General features: G+C 34.8%; 3 protein-coding genes across 5 annotated transcripts; 1 reads left to right on the top strand and 2 right to left on the bottom strand.

Moving 5' to 3' along the window:
- Nucleotides 1–34: 34 nt before the first annotated feature.
- LOC131596440 (uncharacterized) lies at nt 35–3,875 on the bottom strand. The gene is made up of 6 exons (XM_058869089.1): nt 3,600–3,875; nt 3,024–3,143; nt 2,404–2,639; nt 1,714–1,750; nt 731–788; nt 35–645 (listed from the first exon to the last, which is right to left on the bottom strand). Exons 1-6 carry the CDS (start codon nt 3,720–3,722, stop codon nt 566–568), a joined length of 654 nt encoding a protein of 217 aa, XP_058725072.1. The 5' UTR covers nt 3,723–3,875; the 3' UTR covers nt 35–565.
- A 5,390-nt stretch (nt 3,876–9,265) lies between these two features.
- Nucleotides 9,266–13,222, top strand: LOC131596438 (uncharacterized). Its single transcript, XM_058869087.1, has 3 exons — nt 9,266–9,420; nt 12,214–12,636; nt 12,723–13,222. Exons 1-3 carry the CDS (start codon nt 9,370–9,372, stop codon nt 12,930–12,932), a joined length of 684 nt encoding a protein of 227 aa, XP_058725070.1. The 5' UTR covers nt 9,266–9,369; the 3' UTR covers nt 12,933–13,222.
- A 647-nt stretch (nt 13,223–13,869) lies between these two features.
- Nucleotides 13,870–21,999, bottom strand: LOC131596437 (CSC1-like protein RXW8). 3 transcript variants are annotated; one of them, XM_058869084.1, is made up of 12 exons: nt 21,566–21,999; nt 20,087–20,445; nt 18,901–19,047; nt 17,938–18,001; nt 17,629–17,838; nt 16,700–16,876; nt 15,749–16,047; nt 15,213–15,489; nt 14,753–15,028; nt 14,409–14,642; nt 14,149–14,326; nt 13,870–14,060 (listed from the first exon to the last, which is right to left on the bottom strand). In XM_058869084.1, the coding sequence occupies exons 2-12, from the start codon at nt 20,362–20,364 to the stop codon at nt 13,885–13,887; spliced, it is 2,316 nt and encodes a 771-aa protein (XP_058725067.1). In that variant the 5' UTR covers nt 20,365–20,445; nt 21,566–21,999; the 3' UTR covers nt 13,870–13,884. The 3 variants fall into 3 exon arrangements, with proteins under 3 accessions (XP_058725067.1, XP_058725069.1, XP_058725068.1); XM_058869086.1 differs by lacking the exon at nt 21,566–21,999 and adding an exon at nt 20,568–20,586; XM_058869085.1 differs by lacking the exon at nt 21,566–21,999 and having other exon boundaries at nt 20,087–20,520.
- Between the last annotated feature and the right edge of the window lie 1,697 nt (nt 22,000–23,696).

Raw genomic sequence — 23,696 nt, 5'->3', positions numbered from 1 at the left:
AATTGGAGTTGTCACGTAATCTTAAAAACCAATGGAAAAAAGAAGAAGCAATCCTACAAACATTAAGATTGTACTCGGTAATAATAATTACAACATAACATATGCTCAATTGAATTCCTTACAAAACTGGATTTCCTCGTTGTGCTATTCTAACCAGCACAAGCAGCTTTCCTAATTAGTACAAAAACTACTAAATTATCAAACAAGTGTATGTTTAAACCTTGAACATTATTAGAAATGTAAACTGTAACTGCCACCAGCTACTTACCTATACTATTATGATTTTTGGTTTACGGCATTGCGACCAACCTCATTGTAATACAACACTACTATAGTGTAATAATTGCCCAAAATTAAGGTTTCCCTTGGTTTACGGCATACCAGTAGTGAACTACATCAACTTTTTTTTTGTTATAAAAATTTATGTGAGTTGAACTCCGAAAACTCACCAGGATCAGGGCAGGTCTCAAACTACTACATCAACTTTAGACACGACCCCAAAATTATTATTGTTTTAAATACCTTGCATCCTTCAAGTTCCCAAGATTATCAGGCAGGGTTGCATTTACAGACTATGATTCTTTCTTTCTTGTTGTATGGCCTCATATGAACTCATTACTTCTTTGAACTTAGCCTCAGCAGCCACTGTCACATTATCACATCCATGAATCTTTAAGTAATAATGACACAGATTAAGATAACAAGATCTTTATGATATCGCAAGACCTACCTCTATCCTCTTGGTTCTGGTCAGGATGATACTGCTTTGCCTTGGTCCTAAATGCTGTCTGTGAAAGAGATAAGAGTAAAATATTGTAAATAAAAGACCTAACAAAAATGAAAGCAATATATAATAGTTATGCATAGTAAGTATGCCGAAAACTAAGTTAAAAAGGTATAAACTTAAAATAGATCATTGTTGTAAATCTATTATTATATGAGTATAACAATGCTAGCATTGTTCTCTATAATTAAATGAAATCCATACAAGTCTCACTAATCATGATAAGTATGTTAAGAGAATGTATTATTAATATTTCTCGTTAAAAACTCATCCACAAAACATCCGAGCTTATGTACTATTTACTGCGCCAGCATCATCAATACCATTCATGCTTTGATTGGTTTCCTAAAAATGGTTGAGAGAAGAGAAATGGGAAACTCCCCTACTTTTTTTATTAACAGTAAAGTAAAATGGGAAACTTCGCCTACTTAGTTATCAAAGAAATTGAGAAGAGCGAAAAAATTCCGAAGGCTCCCACATATTTACATTTCTTCATTGAGTTGGGTTGGAAAAAGAAGCAAAGAAATGCGTTTTCGCAACCAAACAGATTCATATAGCCTGAAAATATATGATATGACTCTATATACTCTAGAGCATTCCGCTGGTAATTTGGCACCACACCATAGGATTTTGCTAGAGGCTAATCAAGATAGTTTGTAAAATGTACAAACATACTGTGGTAGTCTTGCAATTTTTTTAGAGCACAAATCACAAAGAGAATATTTTTCACTGGTGCCCAAGTTACAAAACTAGTTTTCTATTTAAGAAGTAATACTGGTGCTAACCCTACCGTCAAATAACATCAGTGGAAAGTGTCATTGGTAGCCATATGATACAAACCAGAAGATAATACAAGAAATAGGCAGGAGATTATCATCATAGTCACAAAGCAAGCATTCAATAATATCTTGGATAAAAAGAGAAATTACCTTAATTTCAGCATCTGTATATGGTGTTGTTCTAGACCTGAGATCCATAAAAAAAAAAGGAATCTTTATTTGATAATCATGAACGCAAACAATCATGCTATTGCTAACTTTTGATGCAGATGGTATATGATTAGAGCAAGGGGTTTCCGTTCACACATAATGGTCTATCAGCTATGAACAGATACCAAAATCACTTTTTTTTTTTAATAGGGAGAACATAGTCATGTACTGCTTCAAGCAAAGATATGTTATTGCTCACCCTCCATAAGTACCATATAATATAGTATACACTAAGAAAAACTATTGTTATCGAACATTTTCTACTTCACAACATAATATATATGAACCGTGATATCTTGTGGTCCCTCAAGTTTAGAAGTACACAAAACAATTTCTATCAAATCACATTCCTGAATTAGATGAGACATTGTCTGAATATATACTTATAAAGTGGAAGCATCTCTCCCCCTACAAGCAAATTTGTGACGTTAAGCTAGACCCAAAATGAGTGGCCCGAAGATTTCACCTTAATTATTCCTATATGACTAAAACAAAACATAATGAAGATCATCATTGCAAACAAGAAGCCTGGATCAACTGTTGAATACACTTATGGGTATTACAGCATTCTTATCTAATTTCTGCCAATGCAAGATGCTATATACAAAAACACTAGATTTCTGTGAGTACCTGTCGAGACCCAAAACTGAGTAGTGGTGTGATAATAATGAATAATTTATGCTTCCATTTTCTCTTGGGTAATTTTTCCACTGGTCCCTGAAGGTTTGTTCAGCCTTCCAATACCAATCATCTCTTGGGAAATTCTGATGATATGTACCAGAACCATTTTCCTTCCAGTTCTCGGGATTTCGTCTATACTTATTCCTTTCTCTATTAAACACCTCTTGCATACGCCTTATTCTTTCCTATAAAGAGAAGATAGAAACATTACCGAAATAACTCATCACAAGTGATTACCATAATCTTAAGCGACTCTTTCACAAGTGGCTATCATATTCATAAGGGACAATCATTTGTGACTTAACATAAGTGATTAATCATAAGGCTCAAAAAAAAAAATCCTAGCATAAACCAACGAATCAAACATCTAAGCAACCAAAAACCATACTTCTTTGCAGATTTCTACAATCAAATAATAAAGATTGCAGACAAATTTGCTTCATCCGAGAAGGTTTCCCATTTTGAAAGATCACAACACATCTTCAATCTTAAACTCTTTTAAAAGGCAAAGACTATTTCCATAAAACAACAAAATTTGCAACTACCACAAATTTTGATAAAAAACTCACCACTCTCTCCATCTCTTCCTCGTACTCCTCTTGCAGCCGCTTATTGTACCTCTTCCACGCTTCTTCTTGAAAAGTCGTTCGAAAAGAACTGCCACTCCCTCCTTTCAACGACCTGGACAGCTACAAAGAATTCAATAATAACAATCATGCTCAGTTTCATTCCATTTCACATCTCTTAATACTTCAAAGATAAGAAGAAAACACATCTTCACAGAATATAAGATTATATACATACATAGATATGTAATTATATACTCTGAAGATTGACACCAGAAACACGACACCGACATTGATACGTCCACACTGACAATAATTAGAAAGAATGAATAAATTAAACATAATCACAGCTCACAACTTTTTTCTGAGGTGTCCGTGCTACAGAAATTATATATTCATGAACTTTGTTAACAATTTAAAAAATAATAAATAAAAACGGTGTTGATGATGATGATTTGATGTTGCTAGTGATGAAATTAGGATCAAATTGATGGTGTAAACCCTAAAAACACATAAGATAGAAACAAAAACTAGGAAAATTAATAGAAATGAATTGAATAGTGAAAGCGTAGAACTCACGGCGAAGGTGGTGGCGGTAGCGCCGATTAATCCGAAGAGGAAAACTCCCCAAAGTTTGATATCTTGAACAAATTTATCATCGTTGCTGATTTTCCTATCATCATCACCTTCATCTTCCTTCATTTAGAAAAAAAAAAAAAGAGTATCGATGATAATTCCAGTAAATAATTACTCAACAATTCAGACACGGATCTATCTCAGTGTTTCTCTGCTTTCTCCTTTTGACTGATTTGCTTCCTTTTTCCTTCTGCATGAGATACCAGTTGATCAAATTCGCCATGACCAAACAAAGAGTTTTTTTTTTTTTTTCATGATGTGGTACTAGAGGGTGGAAATAGAAAAGGCCCATATACGCGGGCCTAAGTCAGCCCAAGGCTTTATCTGTTTCTTTATATAAATAAAAAGAAAATTTCTTTATAGACTTTCAAGCCTTCTTGTCAACTCCTAGCGAAATTTCATAAATGTTTATATATTTCGGAGATGCATTTTCGATGACGTAAAAAAGGATTATTTCGGAGATGCATTTTCGATGACGTAAAAAAGGATTATTTCGGAGATGCATTTACGAAATCAATTTTTTTTTTGAAAAAAAGGTGTTTTCGAGATGCATCTTCGAAATAATCCTTTCTTACGTCTTCGGAGATGCATCTCCGAATTATGTGTGTTTTTCCAAAATAACCACCCCCTCATTTCATTCTACCCAAAACATCAAAATTTCACCGCCACACCCCTTTCTACACAATCTAAAGTTGCTCTACAACATCAAAGGCTCACTCAAAGGCACACTAAAAGCTTCAAACAAATTGTAAGTTTATAAACTTTAAACTCTATCATTGATAATCTTGTTAGGGCTATTAGAAATTAACAAAATGTAGTTAGTTGAAGTTACTAGCAACATGTAATAGTGTTTGGTTGGTAAAAATAAGATTTTTAATGGTTTAGGGCAAGAAATGGAGACTGCAAAAATGGAGAATCACATGCGTTTTTGAAAGTGCATCTCTAAAATCACCTCTGACCAGTTTCAGAAATGCACTTCGGAATTTAGTCTAAATTGTATTTTTTTTAATTTTCTGAATTATTTCAACGTCATACCTGGTGCAATTTTTTCAGGAAAATTTCAGGAAACCAGGCACGACTTAAACAAGGTAGAGAGACCCAGACAACATCGGCTCGACGCGAGCGGACTGCACATCTAGCAGCGACACGAGGACAAAGTCGAGTTTGAGTGCCCGTCCAAATGGATGAGGCGCCTGCAGGTTCCTCATCTGGATCGAGGAGTCGGCTGGCTCGGGCGACTTCCTCTCGTGAGGTATCATTGAACAGGGCGGTCCAGAGGCAGTTGCCATTATGGAGAGGATGGTTAGTGACGCGGCCGGTGCGACAGCGTATAGGTGGCAGAGGAGGTCGCAGGGTGTTCGCATTGGGCATACTCAGTAGCAGTTGCCTATTTATGTTTTATTCATGACTTTTTTGTATTCGTGTTGTAATATATTGACAATGAGCACTTATCGTTACAACTATTTACGTATTTATAATATTGGTATTTTATTCTAATTTACGTGTTATATTTTGTCGATTCTGTTATATTTTGTCGATTAATGTAAAATATGAGATTAGTCATTGTTTTGAAAAGAAAAAGAAAAACTCAGAGCATATTTCGAAGATGCATCTCCGAAACTGGTCTATATGCTATTTCGGAGATGCATATCTGAAAACACCAAAAAATGGGTGTTTTCGGAGATGCATATCTGAAAACACCCAAAATGGGTGTTTTCGAAGATACATCTCCGAAATAATTGAAAATGTGAAAATGGGTGATTTCGGAGATGCATCTCTGAAATCTAGGGGCATTTTGGGGTTTTTAACAGGGGGCTTCACCCCATGGGGGTCTATAAAGAAATTGTCTAAATAAAAATCGTTACATTTTAATCTCAAGACGCACCAAATACACAATAAATTCTCTTTGAAAAACTTTAAGTTAAAAATAAATATGAATGTTGACATTCAAATTAAAAATTTACGGATATTGAAATTCAGACGTGCCTCAGCATATTACACCAAAATCCAAACTTGGAACTACAAAAACGTTAAAGGGTTAGTCTTAACTACAATATTCATATTTAACTTATAGAGATTGAAATTCGAATGCTAGCATTTTAAATATTCACGAACAAACATTTGCCTCTTTCTCCTCTTTCATTTCATCAAGTTTGAATTCAAGTGAAAACATTGTTCACTATTGCCTACTCATGCACCAATATTTTTCAATCTTTCTCATAAATTCTACTTCATTACATTCAAGTTTAGTGTATTTGTCAAGTTCTAATCCAGCATACCACACCTAAATCCAAACTAAGAACTACAAACATATTAAAAGGTTAGTATGAATTTCAATCTCCAAATTTAACTTACGAATATTAAAAACCGAACTACGCACAAATATTTGTCTCTTTTTTCTCTTTCATTTCATCAAATTTGAACTAAAGTGAAAAAAACCCATAATTTCCTACTCATGCAGCAATATTTTTCAACAATGAAACGTCTTAAAAAATAAGGACAAGCAATAAACAGTTAACAATAGAGGCAGTTAATATAAAAGGCGACCCCAAAGGGACGCCGCTGTCCAAAACAGTTTTAAGAAGCCCTCAGAGAGGTAAATAGAAGTACAACCAAAAGAAAGTATGAGGGAGGAGGAATCACTCTTCACTTACCAGTTTCTCATATAGGACCACCTTAAAAGAATCCATGGGGCTCAAATCCAGATGGGGATAAAGAAAGGCAATCTGTCTTCGCACTTCCTCAAAGTGATAAATGGAGGTTGCCACGGTGTCATCCATAAGCTGCAAGACCCGCTCCTTTGTGCTTTCAAGTCCATTCCGAGCTTCCTCGAGCAACTTCTTTAAGTCCTCCACTTTTTCATGCTGAACAAAGGTCTGAGTGTCAACTCCTTTGGAAAACGCTTTCACATTGTCACTTCTCCTCTTTATTTGCTTTAACGCCATCCCCACATTCTAGAGTGCATTTGTTCAGGTTGATGGCCCATGAATGTAGCCTCTTCAAGGTGTCTAAGCGTCTCTCTCTTAGCGCTCTCCCCACCAGAAAACACCTCATAAGCTAGGCCGCTAACAAAGTAGACAGTTGAGTGGGAGACATAGCAGAAAGAAGTCGGTAATCACCTAGGAAGTTCTCGGGTAAAAAGAAAAAATGATCAGAAAAAGTTCATTGCGTTAAAGGTTTGATCATGCCACAAAGAGAGTGTAGAAGGAGCCCAAACACCCACTAATTGGTCCGATTCAAGCTCTGCCTCTCGATTCCTAACGGGCCATGAGAGCTTTCTACCCTCCTATGAACCTTAGGAGGGAAAATATTTATCGCTCGTGAAGTTTCACCTTGCACCGTACCCCGAGCATCAGTAGTGTCAGGGGAAAAAGAAAGCATCGCTAGTTGCTGAGTCGTCTACATCTTCACTAGACGCTCCCTTTTTTCATTAAGAGGAACCACCACCATCATGCTTGTAGATAACAAACTCTCATAATAAGTCCATACAATAGAATAAGAATAATAAAGTATTTACCCATACCTAAGTATTCCTCCACTCTGTTGTCGTCTTCACGGTCCCAGTTGATGAAGGTGTTGGACGTCAAGGGGGTGAAAGAACTCCGAAACTTGAATCATTTCCCGGTTCAGGGGAGAAAGGACACGTGAGTCTAGCCTTATTGTGGTTTTATGATGAGGAGTCCAATATAAGGGAAAAAAGGCTCAACTCCCGCTATCGCAATAACAAGAGAAGCATTACTCTGCCCTCTTATTCGAACGAACTTGTCTTTCCAATCCTCATAAGGATTGGCGAAGGGTTTCAGCAAAAATACCTCAGGAAAGAGCGAAATGTTACCCAACTATTATTGGGAAGAAACTTCGTTCTGTAAAAATAGAGAAGCACCATGACAGAAGGGGATATCCCCAAATTACAACAAATTATTTGAAAAGCTCTAAGTATACCCCATACATTTAGAGTGACTTAGGGAAGGTCCACATAAATGGCAGCTAAGAACTTTATTTCAAAGGAATAGAAATGGACCAAGACCCCTAACTCATAGATAACAGGAAGATCAAGGTAGAAGTAAATAGCAGATGAGTCACTAGAGGTGTCCATGTTTTCCCTCTCATCCCTCGAGCAAGGTTCCATGACGAAAGTTGTTGATCATATCCTCAGTGGGATACAAGAAAACAATGTCCTGAACATGGATGAGCTTAGTTCTCTTCACCATAACCGGTAGAAGTGGGGTTTCAAGGGAACGTAATCTAACCCATAAATGCTTCTATGAAAAAAGAGGGAGAAAAGGAAGTAAAATGATGCTTCTGAAAAATATATAAGAAGGTCAAAGGGGTGAGTCCACATGCACACCCAATAGAAAAGACTACCACCAGAAGTGGGAAAGCTCCCACACTTGGAGGCCTCATGTAAAATGAGAAACAAATTTATTTTCCCAAAAAACGTCATCATGAGCTGCATTAAATGCCACAGTGTCTTTTCCCCTCAAGCACTCAATCTAGCCTAAGTGAGTGAAGCTTTGATGTCTCAAAGCATCATTTCGAAACATAGATGTTTTTCCTTGCCATTTTAAACGCCATGACCACGTAAGCGCCTCCAGCAGAGGGAATCGCCAAGTAATAGAAGCGCCTTCAGCACAGGAACTCGCCCATCGAATGCTGCTGCTCTTAGTTAAGAGACTCGTCGATATGACGAGGAGCCGGTTCTAGAAAAGGTAATGGAATTTTAAACACTTCACCCTTAAGAAAAACCCTCGTGCTCGAGAGACTACGTAATGTTACATTTGTAGGGGTACTAAGATATAACACTCTCACCTAACAACCGTGTTGCTTAGGTGGAATCCAAGGACTTGACCATAGACACCTACAATGTGGGGCTCAAGGAAGAGAGAGTCTCCATTGACTCCTATAAGATAAGTGGTCGATAAATTTTTCTAATAAAAGAGGAGCAATTAACACCACGAAAGGAGTAAAAACCCCAGGCTCAAAGAGGTATCTATAAATACCTCCTATAATTAAAGGGGGAAGGGACAAACTCTAAGTCATATTCACTCTCCACAACTCAAAGAGCACCATGCTCATTACATTCTTAGCACATCCGACTAACCTAACCGCCTGCCTGCAATCAAGTTGCATCGACCACTAGCAGGGCCCTTCACCTCACGTGATCTAGTCCCCTAAATAGCCCCAAAACAGTGTACAGAGCTTCTCGGCGTAGAGAGCGAGCACTCACCACCAAAACGCGTTATACACCTACTAAGATCTCTAAGTCTCCTTGCCCTTGCAGGATATCACACTTGTACTTTTTGACTAGTACAAATGAATCTATGAGTTTCTATCGGATTTTTAGAGAATCTCATGAGTTTTTAATGGATTTTTTGAATAACACTACCCAATTTTTCAAAAAGACTATGAGTTTTTTTACCCATTTTTCAAATAACACTTCTATATTTATTAAAAGAATTGAGAGTTTCCCGAATTTTTCAAAAATTTGAGTTTTATCAAATTTTTCAAACAATAAGTTTTTACCTCATTTATCAAAAGTAAGTTTACTTTTATGAAAATATAGGGGGTGACACGATAAATCAGTCAATTAAATTGAGTCATGACTCATGCCCATATCCTATCTACTAAAACCCTTCCCATACTAATTGACGAAAAAAAAAAAAAAAAGAAGGTAAATTGATGTGTTGGAGCGCCAGCCGCTGAAGAAGAAACTATGTCTACTCTTTCTTCTCCGACCATTCCTTCGACAACTCTCAAATTTCAGGTATGTTTGTTCTTCTCTATGCCTTGTTTTAAAAGTCAAAACGCTGTCTATGCTTTGCTCACGGAATGTGTATCTTTCAATTCTCTATCTAAACCCTAAACTATATATCAGATTCTGTTGCTACCTTGATGGGTTAGAATTCATTTTTTTTCTTTGTTTTCTTTTGTAATCATGTGCTCTAATCTTTTCTTTCAAGGGGGAAACTTGCATAGGTAAATGAGAGAGCATATTGATGAGAGCATAACCCAAATTTCCATTATTCTGCAACCAAAAAACATACATTAGGAGGTCATGTTAAGTCAGCTCAGTTAGTAGCTATGCAGAGACGTAGAGCTGGTTTCCAACCCGCAACATTCCACATAAAAAAAACATACTCAATTGGCAGGTAAAGGAAATCATAAGTCCCATGGTGATTCTCCTCAATTTCATAAAGCAGCATCTTTGAAATGTACCTTCAAACAAATAGAAACACAAGGATGTTAAGTTGATTTTATCGTAAACAAAATGATCAAATTGCTGAGTAATTATTCTTACTTGTTAGGAATATTTTTAATGATTAAAGTAGTCCTTCTATCTTCGGCACGAACAATCGTGTCGAGATCAATCTGGCAATGACAATGCAACTTCTTAGTCTGAATTTGCAAGGGATGCAACACTGGAGGAGTGATGAGAAAAGGTCCAAAAGGAGCATAATACATGTATGGGATTAGACGCTTCTCTGATAAAGAATGTGATGGAGATGCGTTTGCATGGTTGTTGTGTGGTATAGAAGGTGCAGGTTGTTTGTCTTTTGATTGTTTTTGTTAACACCATTATCAGATAGTTCTGTAGATGGAGTTTTGATGTTGTGGAATGGAAGGAGTAATTCTAAGTGAAGATTCGCTTCTGCTTGATGTTCTTCGCTCATCTTCTCCAACAACCTAACTAGGGTTTCTATTGTTTCTATGGTTACTTAGGTTAGGACTCGTGATATTTGATGATAGCAACCGTTATTATTTATAGTTACTTCAAGTTGTTGGAATGAGTAGAGATTTCTAAATAAACACATTGTTTTTTTTTAACCAAATAAATGCTATTATATTCGAGGATTTCTCAATACACAGAATTCAAATTATACTCTTTGTTTCCGTAGATATAAATTCGGAAGTATTTTTTTAAAAAAAATTGGGTTATATTCCAACAACTTGAAGTAACTATAAATAATAACGGTTGCTATCATCAAATATCACGAGTCCTAACCTAAGTAACCATAGAAACAATAGAAAACCTAGTTAGGTTGTTGGAGAAGATGAGCGAAGAACATCAAGCAGAAGCGAATCTTCACTTAGAATTACTCCTTCCATTCCACAACATCAAAACTCCATCTACAGAACTATCTGATAATGGTGTTAACAAAAACAATCAAAAAGACAAACAACCTGCACCTTCTATACCACACAACAACCATGCAAACGCATCTCCATCACATTCTTTATCAGAGAAGCGTCTAATCCCATACATGTATTCTGCTCCTTTTGGACCTTTTCTCACCACTCCTCCAGTGTTGCATCCCTTGCAAATTCAGACTAAGAAGTTGTATTGTCATTGCCAGATTGATCTCGACACGATTGTTCGTGCCGAGTATAGAAGGACTACTTTAATCATTAAAAATATTCCTAACAAGTAAGAATAATTACTCAGCAATTTGATCATTTTGTTTATGATAAAATCAATTTAACATCCTTGTGTTTCTATTTGTTTGAAGGTACATTTCAAAGATGCTGCTTTATGACATTGAGGAGAATCACCATGGGACTTATGATTTCCTTTACCTTCCAATTGACTATAAAGTATGCTTTTCAAATTAAAGTATGTTTTTTTTTTAATGTGGAATGTTGCGGGTTGGAAACCAGCTCTGTGTCTCTGCATAGCTACTAACTGAGCTGACTTAACAAGACCTCCTAATGTATGTTTTTTGGTTGCAGAATAATGGAAATTTGGGTTATGCTCTCTCATTTACATATAGTCTATTTTTACAAGGTTATGCTCTCATTTACATTTTTAAATTTGTTAGAGGATATTGTCCATTCCTGCTGAATTCATTGTTCTTCACTACAGCACCAGCGACATCTTTACAATCCGTTACAAGAGTTTTCCTTGTTGAGTTTCATACATAAATCAGGTTGACATGCTTACTAAAACATGCAGCAGTAGGTGTGAAGAGGTAACTCTAACAGAATATTGAGATGGTTTTGAGAAACTTGGATGAAGACGAGCTTGTAGAGACGTTAGTTGCAAACAGAACATTGAGATGGTTTTGAGGAATTTGGATGAAGACAAGCTTGTAGAGAAGTTAGTTGCATAACTATTCTAACTATCCTTTTACCACTCATAACATCCCACAATGATAATGACTTGACAGCCAAAGATACAAGGATTACCTCCTTCACGCTTACTGCTGCATGTATTAGTAAGTGTGATAATATGGTTTGCTGCGTGTTTTAATAAATTGATTGTAAAGATGGTGAGGTGGGTGCCAAGGTTTCTATCTGTGTTAGTTGGTTATGTAGTGAAAGAACATATTCACCTGGAATGGACATTATGGGTGCCAAGGTTTACTGTGATTAGATAGGAATGAAAATGTATAGTGTTTTTTTAAGGACTGGTTAGCAAAATTAATAAAAAAAATAATATAAGAACAACATAGATTTGAAGAGAGGCATTGATTAAAAAAGTGTGCAAGTTCTTGTTGGAATCAGAGCACTCCAAATGTTTGCTTCAATCAGAGCAATCTCATTTCATTCTTTTGTCCAGGTTCATCGGTTTCGATGCCAACCCAGTCATTTCTGTAGAAGTTCAAAAACTTACCTTCGTCATCAAACATTATATACTCGCACCACTTCAATTAAAGCATCGGTGGCGGACAATAACGAGCCTAATGAGGTTAAGATGCAGATCGGGGTCATGAAGAAGAAATTAAAAGAAGTAATGCCAAGGCCGGTTCAAGAATTTCCTTGGAGAAAAGCTCAACATACACTTCTTGATAGACTACCTTTTCTCGTGCAAGAGGCGTTAAAATGGTCACTTGTAGCGTATTTCATCATTAGCTCCTTATCAGATGTTGTATATACATTCTCTATAAATCGGGAACTAATAATTCCCGTTGGTCTCTTTGTTGGCTGCCTTATGGCTGATTTCTTGAAGGAGATATTTCTGGAATTGTTTCATCAATTTGAGGTATATTTTCTGTGTATGTTATTATTCCGTGGTTTCTTTGTTTCTTACACTCTATTAATGATCTTGTTTGGGCTTCCATTTGATAGGAGATTGATTTGAAATGGCGTCGGTTGGGCTTGTGTGGTCTTTTTGTGTTGGTCAAGTTTACGTCGACATGGTTCTCAATACAATCAGGCGTGTTTCTATTGCATGTTGCAAATGGTGGACTGATGCAGCTACTGTGGTATTGGAGAAATTTTATGGAAGATGCAAAAAACTTACGAGAAATGAGGAACCCTTCTAGTTTGGAGGCATAAATTGAAATTTTGTTGGAGAAATTTTATGGAAGATGCAAAAAACAAACGAGAAATGAGGAATGCTTATAGTTTGGAGGCATAAATGGAAAGATGGAAAGTTAAGTTCTAAATTTTGTTGAGCCGTGCTGACATAAACTTCACCTTTCTTCAAAAATGTAGCCGATGTGATTCGTATAGAAGCAAGTAACCTTCTTCAATCATCTTGTTCATATGAACTAGTTGTGAATTTATTCCTACCTTGCTTATTCAAGTGAATGAAACATAGTCAATAGAGCAAATTTTGCGAATCACTCATGCCATCATAAATGAGAACCCACTTATGTTGTTTGTTAGTATGTATTGCCATTTAAACATCTAGAAAATGATGTTTTGGTTTGTGCCTTTAATTTATTTAAAAATATTTCCTAGCCGTTTGCAAGTTTTATGAACAATTTCATTAAAAATGCAAAGTTGTAGTAGTCAACAACTAATCAAACCACAATACACCAGTAAACATTTTTTTCTTATGCATCAATACACGTGTCTTTTGATAAACATACAAACTAGTTTCAAGTTACAAACAAATGTAACACCTACCTGAACTCTTTTGAGATTCCAAAAATTTAACTTTTAAGTGGAGGTCCCTGCATTTGCTGTCTCCATTACTATAGTTCAAGTGATACAAACATTATGATATTGTAAAAAATCCAAACATTCTTTATTCAACAACAACCAATTCTTATCAATATGATCAGCTACATGAGTCAAAGAAATGGATGGAGAAATTGAAGTCACTTCATCTCTCAATTTTAAATATTGTTGCAATTGCACAACATTTTTAGTATGGGAAAATTTTAATTACTTCAATTATATGTGTCTATTTGTATCTAAATGGAGATCTTTTTTTTTCGGAAAAATCTATCTACAATTTACATTTAAAAATATTTGATGGACAAAATGAATCAAGAGACCATCATAATCCATCATTAATTAAATGTTCAAGTGATGGATGGGGCGCATTAAGAATATTCTTATTCAATGTACAAGCCGGATCACTCGTTTGATCTCCACTAAGTACTGATTTATCTGAGCTCGAACTCAATGTGCGATGGACAGGTTCTGGTCTATGTTGTTGATCAACTGCTTTGCCTGAAAAATGAAAAGCAAACATAGCCGAGTTATAAATATCGCCTGAAAATTGAAACGTTTACCATTCATTATATTAAAGCAAACAAACCTTTCTCGATATCTACTGAAATCTCAGATGACTGCTTGTCGTCTTGTGGGCTGGTGGATTCGGATGGGCTTGGGGCTTGCGACACTAAAGTGGGTTGGATGTATGCGGAACGCAATTGTTCATAAATCCCTTCCATGTTGCCACTATCTTCATCTTTCCTATCCATATCAACAAGAATCTAAAACAAACTAAGTTTAGTTTAAAGCGGGGGAAGGAAAGACTTGGTAATGGAGAAGGTGCGGCGAAAAAGAGAGATTTACCTGTGTTGAATAGCTTTTAAATACTGGGAGAAATCGATGCCTACAATACTGATGAAAAAGAAGGGTGATAATGATCAAGGGAATGGTAAATCCAGATGCAACTGTCGAGCGTTTTATTCCGAACACCCCAAGTGCAATAAATTGAGCAACTAACAACGAAAAGACTGTTGTGTTGTGAGCGATAGGCCAGTATTGTCCCCCACTATCGTATTTTGTAATATACACATTCAAAATCTGAAAAAGGTTAATATAACTACAATTAGGAAGTATTTAATCATAATGGAAAATTAAGAAAATGCATTCCATAACGAAGGAGAAGACAAACATGTGATAAAAAGACTAACCTGATTTCGGTAAACTAGGTAAGCAAGGAAAAAGTAGATCAATAAGAAGGGAAGCATTAGAGGTGCCAGAATAGAACAGGTAAACCCAAGAAATCCAAATAGTAATACCCTTGGAACTTCTGTATGGTATGGAAAAGTTATGCCAATAAGTGTATCATCCTTAACTCTGAGTAGGAATCTCTGGAATAGATTATATAAAAGAGGACAAATTTGCAGAAGTTCAAATCCCAAACTTGCCCAACCAGATGATAAAATATAAGTTGTGAAGAAGGTAGCCTGCATACCATGAAAAAGCCTAGTGAATTACGAATCACGGAAGGGCTTTCCTTATATCTCTAATACATTCAAACATACAAAATCATTTCGAGAAGAAAATAATACTCTAAAACATAACAAAATAGGTCGAAAAAAAGGTTGTGATTTAAAGTACACAGTGACCTAGAGGGTCTCGATAAATCACCTGAGATGGCACAGCTTTGGCAAGTTGTCCAGGCAAGTCTTTTATGCTAGAAAAGACTGAAAGTTGACTGATAACAGAACCAGTGAAAACATTAACGAAAAACACATTCCAGATTGAGAAGTACAAAACTTTCCAACATGCACTTTTCTTCCTTCTACTGCGGGAAATAGGACCCTCAACTGTTGAAAAAAAAATCATCATAGGTGGAACTGCGCACAAAAATAAAACCAATATCACACTTGGTAGGTAACCCGTCACCAGCTGAATCACATATGGCCTGCAAAAAAACGAGTGAAAGAATCAATTTACAGCGTACCTTTATAGCAATTCATAACTTAAAAATACGTATCTAAAACTCCATGTTCCATGTCTGAGGTGAATTACACTTTTATCCTTCGAGAAATGCTTAAATTACACCACCCTCTAATCTAAATTTGAAAATTATAATTTCCTCCCCTGATATAGATGAATATGTTTCTTCCTTTATTCTATCTTAATGGAATCTTAAAAACATTATTTCTGCAGAAATGTCTTACTCTTTAAGTACCCCTGCCAGAAAAGGGAACATTTTCTGAAGCTTGTCTAGTTGAGTCAATCCTTGTACTAGTGTAACAGGGATGAGGAACACAAGCATGAATGCAATCGAAGCCGCAAATGTAGCCATTCTACGGATCCAAATTTGCCTATATTGTACACGAATATTAGACCAGTGAACATCATTTGGTTCAGGAGCCAAGTCTGTCACCCATAACATAGGATTTGATGTTTGCAGAGTCTGTGAAGCCATAAGAGCAGCATACCGACTTTTAAAGAACACAAAAGCAGCTGGGAGTTCCTGCATCAGAGATAGATAATTCACAAGCTTATATTAGCTTTTTGTCAATTCATTTATAGGGATTTACTCTACCCTAATGAGTCAAAGAAGCACTGATACCATTAAATCAAGGAATTCATTAGCAAAGCATGAACAATTATTAGGTGCAGGTCCAAGAATGATTTTCAAATCTTAACAAACCCAAAATAATGCAGCTCCAACAATGATTATTTGTTCGTCCATCTTCTACATTAGAAACTTGTTTTTCAGCATTTACATTAATTAATGGGACAGTCATACATTACATTTGCAGTTTCAACAAATTTCTATGTGGAATTAATTACAGAATTTTTTTTAGTTAACATTGAGTACAGATCCAACAATGCAGTAAGTGATATATTCAAGTAAATGAACAAAAAATCATACATTAAAAGCCACAGTAATTCACTCACATTGTCCAAAAAAAAAGTCACGGTAACTACTTAATTTAGAAATTTAATTTTTTGAATATACCTTGTTGTTTTCTTCTCATACAATACAACAATATCAACTGATCTTTATCACATATTGAAGTTCTAAATAAAGTAGTGCAATGTCAAAATATGAAAAGGGAAATTCACATTTGTTGCAATTGTATAAATAAATTATAAACCAATTCAGGTAGAACAAATACCTTTTTCTTTGTATCTATGTCAGTGTAGCATGTTCCCCCTTGAACACTACCCATCTCATTAGAATCCATCTTAAAAGAATCTGTGGAAGTCAAACAGCAACATGGCACAAAAGTTGCTTTACAAGTCTTTTCCGATGAAGCGTCCTTAACTACCTTGCAGAAATGTTCAGCCTCGTCCTGGGGAGAGAAGATTTAAATAAAATAAATAAATACAAAACACCGTTCTCTTAACAAGAGAAATACTGGTTTATATTAATGAAAAATAAAAAATACTTCAAATATCATTAAAAATTGAGAGAAAATATATACTCAAAGTTCAAGTATCATAACCAAAGCCGGAACCTGGGTAGAGGGGTTGAGATGGCTTGAATAGAACATATTCTCATTGCATGTAAGTTTAAAAAGTAAAATTAAGAACAGATTTAGAAACCAATGTCTTGAATATAAGTTTAATTAAGTGTTTCTAGTACTGATTGTCTTTTTAAACGGTTTATAGTATTGATATAAATGGTCTTTTTCTTATTGATGCTATTTTATACACATTTATATGGAAATGTAGCAGCGTTAAAACTCTTGAGAAAGAGCTTTGTCGTCCATTGTGGTCCTACCTGGTCCGAGGGATCAGTCTCAACAACAGCACAAGAAGGATATCCGAATTTACGCAAAAAAAAAAAAAAACATTTATATGGATTAGTACAGACACATACACACATACACTATTTTATTTTATTTTTTTTAATTTTTTAGGATTCTATGATCCATGTTATTTCATTTGACTATCTAAATCATATTACATCAATGTCATATTCTAAGTCCTTAATATTTCTCTTCTATTTCTATTTAAAACCATGTTACTTTGACAAAAATAAAAAACAGTATGATGATGAACTGAAAATAGCAAAACAAGTTTAAAAAGGTAAGAAGCACACCTTCAATTTCTGGACTTTGCCAGACTTATAAATTATTTGGTGAGACAAATATGTTGATGCATGGTAATATGAGAAGAACTTGTTCACTGTGTCACAGTATGATTCCTCTGCAGACCAAGGAATTGATCGGACAATAATAGTAAAATGACTTGGTCTTGGAGGAGATCCAATAATATGAAGTAGCTTCAACTTAGTAATACTCTTGTATTCCTAAACAAAAACACCAACTGGTTAGTCATATTCAAGAATTGGAAAAGAAAACAAAAAGTGTTGGTCATTATGCTAAAACATGCAGAGAAAGCTCCTTACAAAGTAAAGAAGAGTGCAAGCTGCAAGTGTAATGATGTATAATGCAAGACAATGAGCCCAAAGCCTGACATACAAAAGAAGAAAAAGCACAAATAAGGAATCAATTCAGAGTTTGTACATTTATTCCTTAATAAAATCATGAATTATTACTTTATCAACTTCTAATCTTTTAGAAACAGATCAAAACTAAATTAAGTAGAATGACTCAAGCGTATGCAACTCTAATTTCACATTTTCTTCTTTATAATTCACTCTTCAAAATTTTGGAGAGAAAAAATTGCATAAAAAACTCCAAATAAAGGAAACTCGAGTAAATTCACTCAGCTACAAGGAAAAGTCAATGAGAAAAAATGAAACCATTAGAGAATATATCAAAGCTACATTTTTTTGGGAGCATTGTTCATTCCTACATATGAATCTTTGATTAACCTTTTTATTATACTCCCTCTGTCACTGCATCGGTTATGCAATGAACCTGAAAAATGAAATTTTGCTTATAATAGTGACCGGAGGGAGTATTCCTTTCTCAGCTTGTACAAACTACTGATATTCTGATTAAATTAATATTATATAATGATAGAGATTCAAGTTAGGGGATGGGGAGACCGACCTCTTGTTCAACTGAGTCAGTCATTCACCATACGTTTATAATGTTTACTACAACAAGAGTTATATTTATGTGTAGAGGGAGGGGGTATAAGGGTTGATAGTCATGCAAAAGGTTGATTTCAAAAAAAAAAAATCATGTAAAATGTGGAGGTAAGATAGAAAATAATTTCTAAAAAGGTGGTTATGTTGTAAGGAAACCTAGAGAATGAAAGCAAAACATAAATTTGGAGTAATCCAGCCACCGGCTTGGGCCTTAAATGTGGGATAGTTGAAATTACAGGTTTTTTATGATTGATTTCTGAGTTTCCAACGCATAATTACAACTAACATTGAAAAATAAGATATAACACTTACAATCTTGAACCTGTTTTGACATTTTCAATGGTAAAAACTTCCAATGACTCCAAAGGTATATTCTTATGATTTCTTTCTCTACCATAGTAATTCACAGGAAGCACTAGAACAGTGCAGATGACAGCAGCAATGGAAAAAACTCGAATACTGTAGAAGTCAATAGCAACATTTATAGTTAGTATAGCATCAAGATGAACAACTGAATTAAAAAAAAAAAACTTATTTAGCCCTTTATTTAGATTTGAAATAACATAAAATGGTGTGAAAACCAAACACTTAAAAACAAAGGCAAGTAACAAAGATTGAGTATAATGATATGGTGTCAGTGTACTCAAGTAAAAAGTGCATAAATTCCATACGGAGTACAATGAAAACTCAAACTTAGCATCGCTACTTAATGTTGCTACTTTGTCTAGGAGCGAAAATCTTGGTAATGGTTAGGGATATATAATGGTTAAGTAATGCAAAAGCATTCTTATCACGCAGAAAAACATTGTTATTAGTGATAGATATTTAGGAACGCATTTGCCAAAAATCATGAGGTAAAGCATAGATTTTAATGTTGCTACTTTCTCTGTGAGCACAAATCTTAATTAATAACGATTATGGATGTATAAATGGTTAAGGAATGTAAAATTAATCTTATTCGGGCAAAAAATCATCACTATTGGTGATGATAGACAGTTAGAAATACATTTACTTATCATGAGATAAAAATATAAATTTTTATTACATTGCATTAGACCTTTAATACTTGTACCATCCAACAACAAAATATGCACAACCGATAATACTTTCATAAGAAATTATTATTGATGAAACAAAGTAAAATTACTTACAAAGTGATAAAATTGTTGTGCAGCAGTTCACATGTTAATTAACATTGACCAATAAAACTTTATGGTACATGATGCGTGTGTGCTATCAACTATATTTCTGACATGAATTCTTAGCGAGATCTAATGCATCTAGAGAGTATACTTAAAAAAATCATTAGAGTGAGCTTAAAAGCATGTTCATTTCCACTTATCTAAATATTAGAAATCCTCACTTGGTAGATTTGGTAGATTTCAGGTTAAAATATGATTCAGATAACAAAGCAGTCCAAATTCACTAGTACAATGTCCATCAAGATAACACAAGGCACGGAGCTTAAACTACTCAAATTTTAGAATGATTAAATTACCTGAACACAAGTATCCTTACAAAAACTACGGCATCCAAGCCACCAATATCTAATATCTCATTCTCGGATACTCCCCATGCTTTTAATATCCAGCCAGGAGAGGGAACAAATCTTTCCAGCCAGAAATCAGGGTGTCGTGAACGATGAGATTCTACTCTCCGTCCAAAGTACACATTAACATTGCTGGGCTGTTTTCTTAGTACAGAATAAAGTGAAAAGAGCACCGCACACACAGCAATATTAATTCCAGCTGAAGTTAAAAGAGCAACAATGTCCATCCTTGCTCTCTGCACTGTGAAACTTGACAAATATCATTACCCATGAAGAGAGACATTAGAAATCCAAATCATGTCCATCACCTGCAAGAGTTAAAATCAAATCAACATCCCCATAGAAAAATGGTTTCTTTAGACACAAGTACATGAATGCACTATCAAAAAATTGATTTTTCCTTTGGTTACGGTGCAAAAAGAGGTCTGACTGTAACTAGAGATATTTTCCACCATGAAACAACAGACAAGAGAACAAAGATGTAAAGGACTGAAGTGAAAAATGAATTATGAATATAATTAAATTCAATATTAAAACTGACAGACACATGCTGAGATAAAGAAATGAAGCTTAAAAGAACTCTAAGCAAGAACCATTTACAAGCATGAAAAGCCACATGACATCATTTACATAAATTCCACAGCCCTGTTTAACAACAGATACCAACCAATTGCCCACTTAACATTGCCTTTGGAGTCACTGAAAATTGGAAATCATATTTAACTTATTTTAAATTCATTTTTCATGTTAAGTGCTTATTTGAAACATTTTGATTTGATTCACAAATTAAATTCCATAATCTATGAAGCACGGACATCAGAAACACGACACCGCCACTACACTGGTAATAATTTGGAAAAAATGAATAAAATAAACGCAATCATAAGTGCTGGTGTGGGATTCGGACACTGACACTGTCACAGATACACATTTTTTCAGAGGTGTCAATGCTACAAAGTTCAAAACGCATTAAAGATCAACTAAATTGATTTTAAGTGAGCAATTTTCTTCATCTTCCTTCCTAGAAAGTGCATGACACATAATAAAAAAAAGAGGAAAAAGACAATTCTAAAAATTAAAATAATAAATCAGATCAATTCACAAGACTCTTGATTCAAACATGCTCAAAATATTCAATCATGTTAGTAAAAAAAAACACAATTGAAATTTCAAAACCCTACTTAATCAAAAAACAGTACAGTAAATCACTATCACTGCATTCACCACTAAAATCGATTCAAATTGGAATAATATACTTATACTTACCTCTCTAAACAAGAAAATAATCAAACACATAATCGAAACAGATTCACAACAAACTCATACAAAACGAGCAAAATCAAAAAAATCATAACAGAAATTAATCAACAAAGAAACAATCAAAATCAAGCAAAGAGAAGAGAACGAGAATCAGAAAGTGAAATGTACCAGCAAAACGATGAATGAACAAATCGTGGACGAAATTCAGAACCAAAACAGTAGTTGAAGAAGCGAATAAGAAAATGCTGAACGAAAAAGCAAACGTAGAAAGTGAGGCTTAAAAGTTAATTCAAAATTCAGAGCCTCGCGTTTTGCTTCTACTTCACAATAACGTGAGCGTTTGTTTGTGAAGATAATTTGATTCAAAATTCAAATGCAACAAAACCAAAATCGAAATCCCTAAGTTTTGGCTTTTCTTTCGATTTTTCCTCACCACTATTTATTTCTCTTATCACGCCACCGAAATTGTGAATAAAAATGAAATAGAGAATAAAAATGAAATCAGAGAGGAAAAATTAGGAGTCAGAATAATGATTAAACCACAGAAAAAGCCACTTTATAGAATAATATAATTATTAATCATAATAATAATTGAGTTTAAGCATATGAATAATTAAAAGACTATAATAAAAGTTGATTGAATTGAAAGTGAGGAAAAAATAGCGGGAGGAACGGATGATCCACGTGGCGGACAACAAGACGCCAACCAGAAGTGTGAATGCGTAACCGCTCTAACTGGCCACGAAAGGATTTTCAGATAGGATGCAACGCGGTGCATGACGCATGCTACGGTATCACGTTCCATGATGCTGCCAAGTGGCTAATAATGGGTCCAATAATAATGAAGTATTGGCTTCTTTCTTACGGAGGGAGTTGAAATTCTTGTGCCGACATGTTGTTGGTTGGGAAGGAATTTTACACAAAAATTATTTACATTTACTTTTGCTGTTCTTTTGCTGAAATCCTATTGAAATTAGAACAAAACTTTGAATGAAATTGACTAAATACAAATATTATTTACATTTAACATAATTTGAATATGAGAATTTAAGTGAAATAGATTCTCAGAATCCAAATTTCGTGGTTCTAACAATGTTTTGGGTGTTTGATGTGATTGACTGTTTGAGAATTAGACCAATTGGCCTTTTCGGATTTGTTTAGACCTCTCACTCATTCTACACAATTCTAGACAGTTGTTTTTTTTTTTTTTGAGGGTAAAAGAAACTTAGATTAAGAAGAAGCCAAATTGGCAGTACAAGCAACTGGTTCCTCAACAGAAGGCATTACACCAGTCCAAGACAAAGTACCAAGTCTTTTACCTACATGCACCAAATGATGTGCATCAATATTAAAACGTCTATTAAGATAAACAACAACCGCATGCCTAAATTTCGAAAGCATAATGCAGCTGAGAAGGAAACTCCATTTATGCAGTCTACCACTTCAAGGGCATCAGATAGAAAGACCACATTTTCTAACTTGTGATCCAAGGCCACCTGCATGGCCCATTGAATCCCCATAATTTCTGCTGTAGCAATATCAGCAAAACTATCAATTCTTTGGCATGCTGCAGTAAGCACTCTTTCATTTGAGTCTTTAATCACACAACCAAAAGAGACAATGCCATTATCAAAACATCCAGCATCGGACTGGACAGACCAGGAAGAGCTGGCAGTGTTGCCCATGCTAACCTCCCTTGGGCTACTCGATGGTGCTTTGCTTGCTACCTTCCACTCCAGCACAGTATCCATGGTGATGTGAGCAACTTGTTGGTTCAGACTGTTTGCACAGGCTTGCTGAACATCTGGCAGGCAAGGAACAATTCTAGACAGTTGTTAATTCATCATAAAAAGCATTTACTCTCAAGTAGGGACGGAGCTAGAAGGAATTATGGTCCCCCTCTTAAACTATTTAAAAAAAATTATACTTGTGTGGAAATAATTTTTTTTCTTCGAGCATGATTCAAAATACACAAGAGACTTAAAAATAACTCTTCCTCTCATTCCTTTTCTTTTTTAAAAAATTTACTTAAAAACTTTTTTCAGCTATGAGAAAGAGAAATACATACCAAAAAATTGTGTTTGTATAATTGTCGTTTAAAATAATTTGTTATACTTATTAATAAAGAGAGGGATATTTTAAAATATAATTAAAAGAAGAACTCTTAGATATAATTTTTTATGTGTGGTTTATATTATTTTTCGATAAAAATATAATAAGTTTAAAATTTCACTTACACATATATGTAATTTTTTCCTATTTTTATTCATTAAATGATGTTAAAGTACAATTGTCATAT

Source organism: Vicia villosa, linkage group LG4 (genome assembly GCF_029867415.1).
Source record: "Vicia villosa cultivar HV-30 ecotype Madison, WI linkage group LG4, Vvil1.0, whole genome shotgun sequence".
NCBI classification, from domain to species: Eukaryota; Viridiplantae; Streptophyta; class Magnoliopsida; order Fabales; family Fabaceae; genus Vicia; species Vicia villosa.
This window is presented reverse-complemented; position numbering and strand designations above follow the sequence as displayed.